Source organism: Ostrinia nubilalis, chromosome 8 (genome assembly GCF_963855985.1).
Source record: "Ostrinia nubilalis chromosome 8, ilOstNubi1.1, whole genome shotgun sequence".
NCBI classification, from domain to species: domain Eukaryota; kingdom Metazoa; phylum Arthropoda; class Insecta; order Lepidoptera; family Crambidae; genus Ostrinia; species Ostrinia nubilalis.
In genome coordinates this window covers 14,258,309-14,271,249 of record NC_087095.1, presented here as the reverse complement: position 1 = coordinate 14,271,249, position 12,941 = coordinate 14,258,309, and the positions used below count along the sequence as shown (strand labels likewise).

Here is a 12,941-nt window from a genome sequence, read left to right as displayed (position 1 = left end):
GATTCATTATGGAAAACCTTGGGGGAGGCCTTTGTCCAGCAGTGGACGTTATTTGGCTGAAACGAAACGAAACGAAGACTCTAAGTACGTGTATTACAATATTCCATAAGTAGTGTGTATGGCTTGGTGGTTACGCTCTTGACTTTAAATTACTGTTTGCGTTGGCGTGGGTTCATATCTCGTCCATGTCAAATGTTAGACCCTTACCATAAATGTGTTGAACTAGTCGCCGCCGCAGTTAAATTTTTCTACCATATCATGATGTGATTATTAAGAAAGACTATTAACTTTAATACCATGAAAGTGTAAAGTGTTTCTACGGGTAGGTGCGTTTATGGCAAACTGACTGACAACGTTTCAAGATTATTTTCTTTTCAAATTCCCAAAATTAAGTCCTATTTTAACAAATGGGCAACCTTCAAGTGATTCAATTCCGCGTTTAAGGCTTGGTATTTCTTCTCAAGTAGGTATTTCGCGCTGTCAAAATCTGCGCGCGCAATTCTTCGCCGAAAACAGCGCGTCAAAGAGCTCCCGCCACAATTTCCAGCTACACAGTATAGAAATACGCAGTTGGTTAGGTTAGGTTGACTTCCTTCCCTTCAAGCGTCACACTCACAACACTTTCTAATACAAATCATATCCAAGTGATACAAATTAAAACACCTTTCAGACTTTTTGGGAATATATTCTAGAATCGAATAAATATAAAATATAACTGCAGAAGTAAACACGGTTCAAAGTGGCCGTGGCGTCGCCCGACCTTCTGGAAGTGCTGCGCCGGCTTAAAGAATTTCAAGATTACGTCACCCGACCTATCGGTAGGCCCTTGGGAGCTTGAGCGTTTGGATTTTTTTTTTATGATAAGTTACTCTTAGTAGCGATTATTTAGAGCTTGGATAATAAATTTAATTATAGTTGTTGCAATTCACGAAGCTTTGCATGTGGTTAATAACATTAATCAGTATAGGTACGCATCAATTTTGTTCAGTCTCTTTGTTTATTAATAAATAAAAATATCATACTAAAATTGCAGAAACATATTTGTTTGTATTGGTCTGGGTGTTTTCTTTCTATAATATGTATGACGTATGTACGGGGTTCTGTACCTATCGAAAATTGCTATGAGCATCACACGCAGTTACCTGCGTACCTCTGTGCACTCATGGGAGTTTAAGCAGAGGTCCCTAGAGTTTGACTTTGAGCTTTGTTTATAGTCATTACGAAGCAGACTGATGGGAAACTGCACTGTCTTGAATTCGAAAGGGTAATTTGACGGTGTTTGGGGAATTCTAGGAATAAATACAGAGTCTCCTCATTGAGATTAAGACATTTCAATTTGAGATTTCACTTGACATTGAACACAATCTAAAATGGAGTTTTCAAACACTTGTAAAAATAAAAAGTAATTAAATCAAAGGCACTAAGTAGTATTGATATCAACTTCGAAGAAAATGACTGCCAAAATTACTTTCTACCCGTTCCACACGTCTTTCATGAATTATTTAAGGTATTGTTAAACTAAATTTCAAGTAGATTGAACCAAGGAATCACTTTGTCCCATACAAACTTTGCCCCCTTTTTTCACCCCCTTCATTTCATGACCCCATTTCGGAAAATCTTTTCTTATGAGATGTCTACGTCATAAAAAGAACACACCTTCCAACTTTCAGGTCTCTACGATATCCGTCAGTCATTTAGGACAAAGCATTTTTATTAGTTGTTCAAAACTCTATCGTTCCAGGTATGTCATTGACAGGAGGGCGCTACTATCTTAATGGGTTATTCATTAGTCCACTTGACATTTCAGAATCGTTTGACTTTAGATACCTAAGCGATTTGAATCAAGTTCTGAAATAACTTGAGGTGTTGTACCCGATCAAGCTTTTCATTGCAGGACAGTTAAATAGTTTTATTATTAGTTTCTTCTCTAAGTCTTAATTTGTCAGAGTAGGTAAAGGCTCCATGAGAGCAAAATTTAGCTTTATAATAGTTTTTATTTTTTTTCTTGAAATATTTGACGCCTTGTAATCTCTCGTTAATATAGGTCCACACAAATAAAGAATGTTTGACTTCGACTTTAATAATTATGCTCTTACATAATTATAAATAAACTAGCTTTCCGCCCGCCGCTTCGCCCGCGTGGAATTTTTTGGTTTTTATATAACCTATTATTACACTCAGATAAAATATAATGTGGCTTTCTATTGGTGAAAGATTTTTTAAAATCAGTTCAGTAGATCCCGAGATTACCCCTTACAATTTAACAAATATACAAACACACAAACTTTACCTCTTTATAATATTAGATTATAGATAGGTAATTTGAAACCCTATTTTGTTTTATTATTTTTTTTATTTTAAATATTTCACGATCCAAACTAATATTTACTGTAAGTAAATGCTAAATAGTAAATATTAGTTTGGATTGTGAAATATCCTACTAATATTATAAAGGCGAAAGTTTGGAAGTCATGATGTCTAGATGTTTGTTACTCTTTCACGCAAAAACTACTGAACGGATTTTGTTGAAACTTTACAGTATTATTGTTTATACCCCAGATTAACATTATGACGATATGTGGCAAATAAATTTCAATAAATAAATAAGACGTGTCTAAAAGCGCCATCTATCGTCATTGGTTAAAATCTACAGCACTGGACAAACTACGGTATGACGTTCGTAAATATTCATTCGGGGGAAACCGTGAAACGCCATCTATCAACATGGGTAAAATGAGGTAAAACATCATATCTAACGGGGGTAAAACGAGGTCCACGCGAACGAAGTCGCGGGCGGCCGCTAGTTTATAATAGGTAGCTTTCCCTCCGCAACCTTATTGGTATTCCATGTATAAGTCTTTTAACTGAGTTCTGTTAAACATTTCATGTAAAATTTGTTCAATTATAACTCTATTTACATCTGCATCTGTAAGCAAGGATTCATGTTCTCCAGCCCAGATGCCGAGTAAACAGAATCGTCTTTCAGTGACGTGCAGCTGCCCCTATATTTGACCCACTGACCTAATTTTTTATTATTTATTTGTGTCAGTGTGCTCTTCTAAAGAGTGAAGACGATTGTATGTAGGTACTATTAAAATGTAATTTTAACTCATTGGTTTTGTCTCATATTTGAGGAATGTATCATGAGTAGAGTCTTAGTTTAAAAGGATGCCAACGATTTAAATTTCAATAGGTAGACAAAATTCAGAATTCTTTATTATCAAAAATTTTAGCTTTCTCCAGTAACACTGGTATTATTATACTGTGACTCATCAAAGTCATCATTGTCAAAAATATTGACAAATCGAGAACTGTCACGGCCAAAAAACTGGCACGCGTCCGTCCTCCGTAAGCGCCACCGCGCGACTGATTGAGATTGTTCAAGCCGTCATGGGCGATTTTTTCCACATTTTTTAACATAGTAACTAAATAAGACGCAATATAAAAATTTCATCCGTTAAAAGCCCTCAAGTTATTTCTGAACTTTAGTTTAGTAAAAGATTCAGAATCTCAAATCGCTTATTTTAAAAATAAAACCATAATTAGAAAACGAATAGAGGTAACTTTGGGAATTTATTCTATCGAGTCAACTTCATCAAATCGTGTTTCCATCCGTTAATAGCCCTAGAAAATATCCTCAACTATGCCCAAAAAAAATCTTAGCCTTTTATTTTACTGTTTAGTACCTCAAAAATGAAAAATGAAAACCTCATTTTCGCCATTTTCTCTGTTACCCGGCCTTAAAGGTTAAACCATACCAGACGTAGGTTCAGTAAGCCCATAACTTAAACATCATCTACAATTCTTTAACATTAATTTTGATATAAATAAATTAATAGTCTACTCGTATAAATATAAACCAATCTTTCCCTTGGCCACGCCAATCCTTTTTAATCGGATATTTTCAGAAAACTCGACAATACTCTATCTTCGTGCGTTTTATGATTTACTAACCCCGCGATTTCGTACGTGTGGATCCCGTTTTACCCCCTTCATCTATCTTACGCGGTTTAGATTTTTTCATACAAATGTTTTTTCCCGCTAACTCCCGTTCCCGTTGGAATTTTGCTATATCCTGTTGTAACTAAGCTTTAAGTTTACTAAGGTACCTGCATGCCAAATTTCAAGCGTCTAACTTAACCCTTAAGTAACATCCTTATTTTTGGTTACACTTAGAACACCCTGGGGTAAAAAAAATACCCCAAACGGAAATTGAAAAATTTTAAGTAAATATTTAAAATCAATTTAATTTGTGATTTACAGTGTATTAATAGACTCACTAAATTATACTATTGTTTTAAAAGAACGTCTATCTAGCGTAAAGAAACATCTTAAATCAATCATAACAAAAAACAAAGATTTTTTCATTGGCAACTAATAGTCTCCACAATGGTCTTCTAGAAAAATCTTGGAAAGTTATTGTGGGAACCAAAAACTTACACTAATTGGACATTGAATAGATGTTTTATACATATTTTAAACACAAAATGAAATAAAACGAAAATTTTTGGCTTTATAATAAAGCAAAATAAAAAACTTTATTTTTTATAAAATTATGAAAAAATATTTTTTTATTTATTTTATTCCTAATTATTTTTTTCAAAACACATCAGACACGCTGAATTATTACATAATTATCACTTTTGGGCTCTATTTCTGTGTCGAATTTATGAACGCTGTGTTCTGAGGGGATGTCTTCAAATTTCGGAAAGTATTATGTAAATCAAGCTCTATTTATTTCTCTGCATTCTCGAGACAACGTGCTACTTAATCTTCATATAAATTTTTACTCATTTTGTTTAAATATTGTAAAAACCTATTAATAAGATATTAGGTGATAATAAATTAAAGCATGCGTAACTAACACCCTGGGGTAATTTTCCACCCCACCTACCTGTACAAGCCAAACAGATGATTTTTTTCACATCCCGCGTCTACGAGCTTAAAGCGCACACTCTGCATTGAGAATACACAAAACGACATTGCACTAGCTTCGGTAGAAAAAAAGATATGTCAATTTTTATGCGCCTGGGGTAAAAAATTACCCCACGGTGTTACTTAAGGGTTAAGCGGTTTAGATTTTTCATACAAAAGTATTTTCCCGGTAATTCCCGTTACCGTGGGAATTTCGGGAATTCCTTTCTTAGTGCACCTCAACGGTACCTAAGCTACGTCCCTTCCAAATTTCAAGTGCCTACGTTTAGCCGCTTAGGCTGTGTGTTGATATGTCAATCAGTCAGTCAGTCAGTTTCTCGTTTTATATGCTGTTGCGGGATATTTTTTAGACAATTTTATGTAGAATATATTTCCGTCATACATGATTTCTATGTAAATTTAACCATTAAGGCTGCACTCGCGACGGAAGCTTAAAAAATGGAGTAACTACTACTCTGCTCCTAAGTATACTATAACCTGCCTAGGAGTATGAAGAATAATTGTTGTAATTTGTAGTTTTGTTAAAATCCGTCGAGTAGTTTTTGTTTCTATAAGGAACATACAGACAGACAGACAGACAGACAGACAGACAGACAAAAATTTTACTGATTGCAATTTTGGCATCAGTATCGATCACTAATCACCCCCGAGTATGAAGAATAATTTATTGTTGTAGTTTGTAGTTTCGTTAAAATCCGTCGAGTAGTTTTTGTTTCTATAAGGAACATACAGACAGACAGACAGACAGACAGACAGACAGACAGACAGACAAAAATTTTACTGATTGCAATTTTGACATCAGTATCGATCACTAATCACCCCCTGATAGTTATTTTGAAAATATATTTCATGTACAAAATTGACCTCTCTACAGATTTATTCGTATAGATTATGGCGCATCCACACATGCCGGGCGACACGGCCGTTTGACCATAATAGGGAGAGTAATATTAACCCTACTCTATGTATCCATATTGCATTAAATTATGTAGGTACCAATTTCCGCAAAAGACAAACCACATCGCGTGCCGGAAACGATAGAATCCGAATTGCGAGTTACGGCCTATATTTCAAAATCAAATTGGTCCCGAGCGGCGTCAATTTAAAGTAACAATAATTTTACAGAATCGTCCCCCCTTAAACGTTTTAAAAGGTTGTTTTGAGAAGATTTCGCTAGTCAATACGCGATTGTCTGTACCATTGACTTGTTTACAAAAAAATTTAAACATTGTGGCACATTTTGGCTGAACTGTGAAATACAGCTTAAAATTAATATTGTAGAGTCGGCACTATATCAAAGTAATGTCCCCCGACGATGACGCTTCGATAAAAATATTACTCATATACTTAAAAGCTTGCAATAACCAAGTATTGGTTATAAGTAAATAATTTAAAAATCCTTGCTTAATCTTGGCTCAAGGTATTTTCAAATAATTTACATCTTACATTTTGAACGACGTAACGTAATGTACTTTTTTCTAATTAGGTACGTACTCTATGTAATTACTTGACACTGTTTATTTCTTTTTACAGGTTTTTCATTGTCCGAAGACAAAACCTAAGTTTTGTTATCACATGGCGTGTATGTAAAAGCATGAGAGGCTCTATCGACGCCATAGAAAAACAGTCAATTACAAGAAATATTAATATAAGAACGGCACAAATCGGTCTTCACCGCGGGTTGGGGGCGAATAATTAATTAAAATATTTAAGTATTACATAGCTTTAGAACTGTAATTAGGTATTAAACTCGTAACACACTTTAAAGGCTAACAACGTTACCTATTACTAGGGTTTGATACCCGCCTTATGCAGTGTTTAACTTGAGAACAACGCTTGTTAGTGAACAAAGCAGATCCCGAATTTAGGTTCGGTTATTAACATTTAGTTGGGGAACGTAACTTTGCGACTGAATCTCACTTAGTACACCCACGTCTAGTTATACCTTGATATTTGTAGCGCATCGGTAACGTATTATGAGAGGACGATCTGTGTGAGTTTTAGTGCTAAAGTTAGTCGTATGGTTCTGCCAAAGTAGAATAGGACCCCACACTTCTCGTAGATGTTATAAGAGACTAAGGAAAAAATATGCAAACATCAGGAATTCTCAACCCAGCGTGGGGAGTGTAGGTCAAATCCACCATTTTCCTCTGGAAAATAATAAAAGGTTGTCCTCCTGTAGTAGCGACCAGATAACCTAACGATGATGATGGTGACAATAGATTAGAAAATAATGAATTCTCCCTGGAAAAAGCTGTATTATTTATTGTATAGCTACTGAACTTTTCGTATCTCTCGTTCCCACTGCTGCTAGTTCTGCGTAGCCAGGATTATAGATTTTAAATAATAGCAGAACAAATTTACTAGGCAATTAATACGAGTAATTTTCTTGCAGATCCGCTCGTGTGGTTTTCGCTTAGTCAGTTATACTGGTTATACTTAGGACGTTCACAGTTATATTGTGTGTGAACTAGTTTTTCTATACTTACTCGTTATGGAAATCAAGAGTCTTCGGTATTTTCGGGACACTTATCTTCTGGTTATTATTTCTATTGTAGTACAAAACCTAAAAAAAAATTATAACTCGTTATTGTAATAGAAAAGGTAACGTTACTGTTATTTTACCACAAAGGTTTACAGTTTATTTACAAAAGAGTCGATGACAAACATCAAAGCAAACACTGGCAATTAGGACCATTTGACGCGCGCTGTAATATAATACTGACATTAATGTGACGCACTAGTGATGCCTGTAACAATATCGATAAAATTATGAAATTAAAAATTATGTCTTAATTTTTATTATTTATAATTTCCCTTTCGTCATTACCGCGCCTTCTGTTAGGTACCTGGGATGAAGCGACTGGCTATGTTAAACTACTTTCATGAGTAATATCAATAAATATGTCCTGTTACCGTGTAGCTTCAAAATTTTAATGACATTACAAGTCTTAGTGATCCCAATTTATTTACCTAGCCAATACAATGTGAGCATCAAAATTCACCTTTTGCCACTGTAGAGCCAACAATACTCAAAGAATTGTTTTTATTAAGTTCTATTTTAGTACCGCTTCGAAACATAAAAGTAATAAATAGGCTACAACAAACTCAGTTTTCTTCATTTTATTCAACTTCATTGATTATTATTTATTGCTATAGGTACACCGGTTTTACGTCGATTCCTCTGAATTAATAATTGGTATTTGTTATTTTATACAGGGTGGCCAAAACAGTGAGGTCTAAAAGAAAAATTTAGATTCCTTACATCAATGTGTATCTAAATCACCCCCATGTGTATCATACGATTGTGCTTAGTTTAGGAGATAGAGTTCATTTTGTGATATTTTAAAATTTGATGACCTAGTAGGCTTTAAACATTTTTATCTTTTTTTTGGGGTGACTTTTCTCAGATTTCTTTTTTTCGACACATTTGTTATTAATTGCAGATGTTTGAAAAAAATAATCACTTTCCTATCTTTGATTCAAGATACAAAAGTTTTGCTAGAAACATTAAAATTATGCATTTATCAGAACACTATCAAATTTTCAACTTAAAAGTTTAAGTAAAAAAAAGAACTTCCATAGGTCCAAACCATTTTAAAAACTGCGCCGTTTCCTGAACATTCCTAATAATACAAAAAAATATGTACTTAATGGGCCACTATTTCCTGTAATCGGTCCACTAAAGTGGTAAGTCGGAGATTCCGTTACATGTTTTTGACTTTCTTAGAGCGAATTAATATTGGGAATCCTCTAAGTTTACATTACGTAGAACAGATTTAGAGCAGTAACTGGACAGAACATGTTTTTATTCTCAACGATTAAGCTTTTGCCCTTCATCACACCCGGTGGAAACTGATGATTAGGCTGAAGGTGGAAAGGAACTTCAACTACAGAGGAACTATGGCTTCCTACCTCCAAATGCCGGAATACAGTAATGCTATTAACATTATTGTGTAGTGACAGACTTAGGAAAATAGAGTTGTTAGCCAGGAAGACTTAGATCAAACCCTACCACCAACCAAACCGAGCAGAAAATTTCGCCTCCACTGGGAATCAAACCCGGGACCTCTGATGCTTACCTTTTACCACTTGAAGACAGAGGCAGAAGAGCAGTAGAAGTACCTACTACAGTGAGAAGAAGAAGGAGGGATATTTGGTTTATGTTCATTAAAACTTACTTAAAATAACAATGTGTTCCGGAATTTGGAGGTAGGAAGCCATAGTTCCTTTGTAGTTGAAGTTCCCTTCCACTTTCAGCCTAATCATCAATTTCCACCAGGTGTGATGAAGGACAAGAGCTTCCTCGTTGAGAATAAAAACATGTTCTTTCCAGTTACTGCTCTAAATCAGTTCTACGTAATGTAAACTTAGAGGATTCCCAATATTAATTCGCTCTAAGAAAGTCAAAAACATGTAACGGAATCTCCGACTTACCACTTTAGTGGACCGATTACAGGAAATACAGGACCATTAAGTACATGTTTTTTTGTATTATTATGAATGTTCAGGAAACGGCGCAGTTTCTAAAATGGTTTTGGACCTATGGAAGTTCTTTTTTTTACTTAAACTTTTAAGTTGAAAATTTGATAGTGTTCTGATAAAAGCATAATTTTAATGTTTCTAGCAAAACTTTTGTATCATGAATCAAAGATAGGAAGATGATTATTTTTTTCAAACATCTGCAATTAATGACAAATCTGTCGAAAAAAAGAAATTTGAAAAAGTCAACCCAAAAAAAAGATAAAAATGTTTAAAGCCTACTAGGTCATCAAATTTTAAAATATCACAAAATTAACTCTATCTCCTAAACTAAGCACAATCGTATGATACATATGGGGGTGATTTAGGTACACCTTGATGTAAGGAATCTAAATTTTTCTTTTAGACCTCACTGTTTTGGCCACCCTGTATGTTCCTTGACAGCTAACACGACCAATAGTTATTTCATAGTTGATTAATATACAAAAGGGCGTCGTCACCGTAGCATTCATTTATTTAATTGTGTTATCTACAAAATTTGTTGATGGTTAAATTAATTGACTTTTAAGGAGTCTATACTTTTTGATCACATTTTTGATACAATAATAATAGGTTTAGGTGGTAACACAAAGTAAGTTCTATAGCAAAGCTTTAAAAGTGTGTAAAATGACCAAGCATATTCTTTTATTTTTAAAATATTTTATTTTTCTCCGGCTACGTCGAAAATGACACTTACTAAATTTGTTACATGAAAAAAATCTATGAGACAAACTTTTGAGATCATCGACATTCCCACTTCACTACCCCCGGCTGTAAGCTCAAAACAATAAAAGTTATATTATTATTCCCATAATTATAATGAACGAAAACAGAGTAAATTCTGAGCAAGAGCTCCTGGTAGCCATAAAAGATCTGCTCAAGAAAAGTGGCCATTTGAATAAATTACAGGCTGAGGTAATTAACAATTTGTTCGTTGTTCTGTGTGTAGGTAATTGAGGTTAAGCCAAATGGTATTGGAAAATAATAATTATGATGGAACGAAGATGGAACTGAATACGTGAAATATGTGCGTGAATTTGAGTGGAATTGTTTCAAAACTTTCTCAGAGTTCAATGCCATACTTATGACATGCTCTGAATACATTCCATAACAATGCCATATTTTTTTATGGTTTTGACAAAAATTAGGTGCTTTTGATCTAGAGACTCTTCTTAGTCAGACACTCTTGTCAGAGTGGTCGTGATTGCGCTGACGAGGCACATGGTGGAGTGTTCGATATCATTTCCGAGGGTAGGTAGATCTGGAGAAAGTTGTGATTAATCAGTCTGTATTTTTGGAATACTCTTGTGAAGTCTATCACGATACACCATATCCTCAATCAGAGTCGACCAACGAACTGCCTATCCCTATGAAAATCAATTTAACTAAAGACATTTAGTGACGCGATTCTACTCCGTTTCAGATGCGTGCCAAAGTGACTGAGGTGCTCCAAGAAAGGCAATTCTCGATAAATGCCGGTGAAAGGAAAACCCTGATACCCGCTCCAACTGATGAAGTCCTTTTAGTGAATGAACTGGTGCGGGAATACCTTGAATGGAACGGGTACTTGTATACAGCATCGGTGATGACGTCAGAGGCAGCCATGGCTAAGGATAAAAGAACAAGGGCGGATCTGTGTGCAGAGGTTGGTGTGAGAGATGATGAGAAGTCATCATCGCTGCCGCTTCTGTCAAATATAGTGGCTGCGTATACTGAGAGGATTAAACGCAAAATTAATAAGAGCAAGAAGGATGCTTGTTAGTAATTTTGTTTTATTTGTTATGTTTGGTTGAATAAAACTTGCACTTGGATATTTTTATGGAGTGTTTTTATGTTTGAAGAATTTGGGGCTAGTTAATGTGTTTTTTTAAACAATTACAACATAATTATTATTGTGAAGATCCATTCAACACCCACAATAATACTTTAAGCCCATTTAGTACAAATAAAGTGATTTGATTTGATTTGATTTGATTTAAAAATCAATTGAAATAAGCATCCAAATACGTAGAATAATTAAGTTATGCTCTATTTTGCACACCCTTTGTACTCGTATAACCTCGATTAATGCAGTTGCAGTCAGGCTAACAAAAATAGCGCGCGGCTTAGCGATATTTTCTTAGCTTTGGAATAAGAAAACGAAGTTAGCATCTTAGATGGTTAGCAGAATGGAAACTTGCCGGAACAGTCAGCTGATACAACAATGTGTGCTTGCAAACTGTTTACGGTGTGTGAACTCTGCCTACAGTTGATAAAGGTGCAAGTATACTCGTAAAGGCCTATTCAAACCTGAGCGATATTCGCTGCCGCTGTGGGTAGAGGTACATAGGTAGACGGTAGCGAATACCGCTTAGGTCTGAACAGTATTATTACCGCATACCCACTGGGTTTTCTCTGCCGCAGACGGTAGCGAATACCGCTTAGGTCTGAATAGGCCTTTAATGTTGCGTTCAAAGACTAAAAATGCTCATTGGAACAAAACAGCGTGTAGTTCGTTGTGAAACTCTATTTCAGTCCTTTTTAACTGACTTCAACAAAAGGAGGAGGTTCCCAATTCGGTTGGTTTTTTTTTCTATGTATGTACTTACACCGATTACGCTGAGATTTCGGAGCCGATTTGCGTGGTTCTTGTTTTCATCAATGCGAAATAGTTTCAGTTTAGTTAGGCCTAGTTTCCACGCACAATAAGGCGGAGTAGAGCGGAGCGGAGCGCAGAAGTGTTTTGACTATTTCCATTTCTTTTCTCCGCTACAGCTCCACGCTATCAAATTCTATAGAAAAATTGGTCCGCCCACACTTCTCCGCTCTGCTCATCTCCGCTCCGCCTTGGTGGAAACTTTGTTGGAAACATATTATCGTGTTATGGATCTTACCAAATATTAGTTTTTTGTTATAAGTAGTTATGAACTAATCGACCTTAGTTATGTAAAAACAACTGAAATAAGAAAAGATTCATTTATATTTTAACAAAGCAATCTCTGTCAGCCAACGGTCACGTGGATTCCAGGAACAGTGCCTTTGGGACCTTTGTTTTTCCCAGAATATGTTTATGTTAACAGAATAATTATGGAAATACAGCAGAAAATATGATTGTGAACATGAAGAAAGTAAAACATGCAGATTAATTTTTTGTTTGACTGTAGTTTTATTACCACTTGGCAGATTTTAAAGAACTTTGAATCAAGAAGTTCCTTTGGGTGATTCTGTAAAAAATATGTGAAGTTTGATCTGCCCAGAATATTTTTTTGTAGCTACAAGTATAATAGTGTGTAATAGGTAATAAAATAACTTGTTGTGACAGTTGAAAGCGCTGCAGCTTACTGCAGCTGTCTTTGAAGCCGGTGGGCATGCTTATTACGTTAATAAATTAAAAAGGCACTTTACGTGGTCATTAATTAAATTCAAATTGGATTGCCTAGCATAGTAGACATCAACGTAGAATAAATCACCTCATCCATACCCATTAAGGTGTATTACGTGATTGA

At 35.2% G+C, this 12,941-nt stretch overlaps 1 protein-coding gene across 1 annotated transcript; it reads left to right on the top strand.

Annotated features, from left to right (window-relative positions):
* Positions 1-10,218: 10,218 nt before the first annotated feature.
* On the top strand, positions 10,219-11,275 carry LOC135074252 (centrosomal protein 20-like). Its single transcript, XM_063968541.1, has 2 exons — positions 10,219-10,371; positions 10,880-11,275. The coding sequence occupies exons 1-2, from the start codon at positions 10,276-10,278 to the stop codon at positions 11,216-11,218; spliced, it is 435 nt and encodes a 144-aa protein (XP_063824611.1). The 5' UTR covers positions 10,219-10,275; the 3' UTR covers positions 11,219-11,275.
* Positions 11,276-12,941: the final 1,666 nt, after the last annotated feature.

Coding starts and splice junctions, on each gene's coding strand:
- LOC135074252 (XM_063968541.1), top strand. CDS start 10,276: ATGAACGAAAACAGAGTAAATTCTGAGCAAGAGCTCCTGGTAGCCATA. Junction 10,372..10,879: donor TGAATAAATTACAGGCTGAG/GTAATTAACAAT, acceptor ACTCCGTTTCAG/ATGCGTGCCAAAGTGACTGA.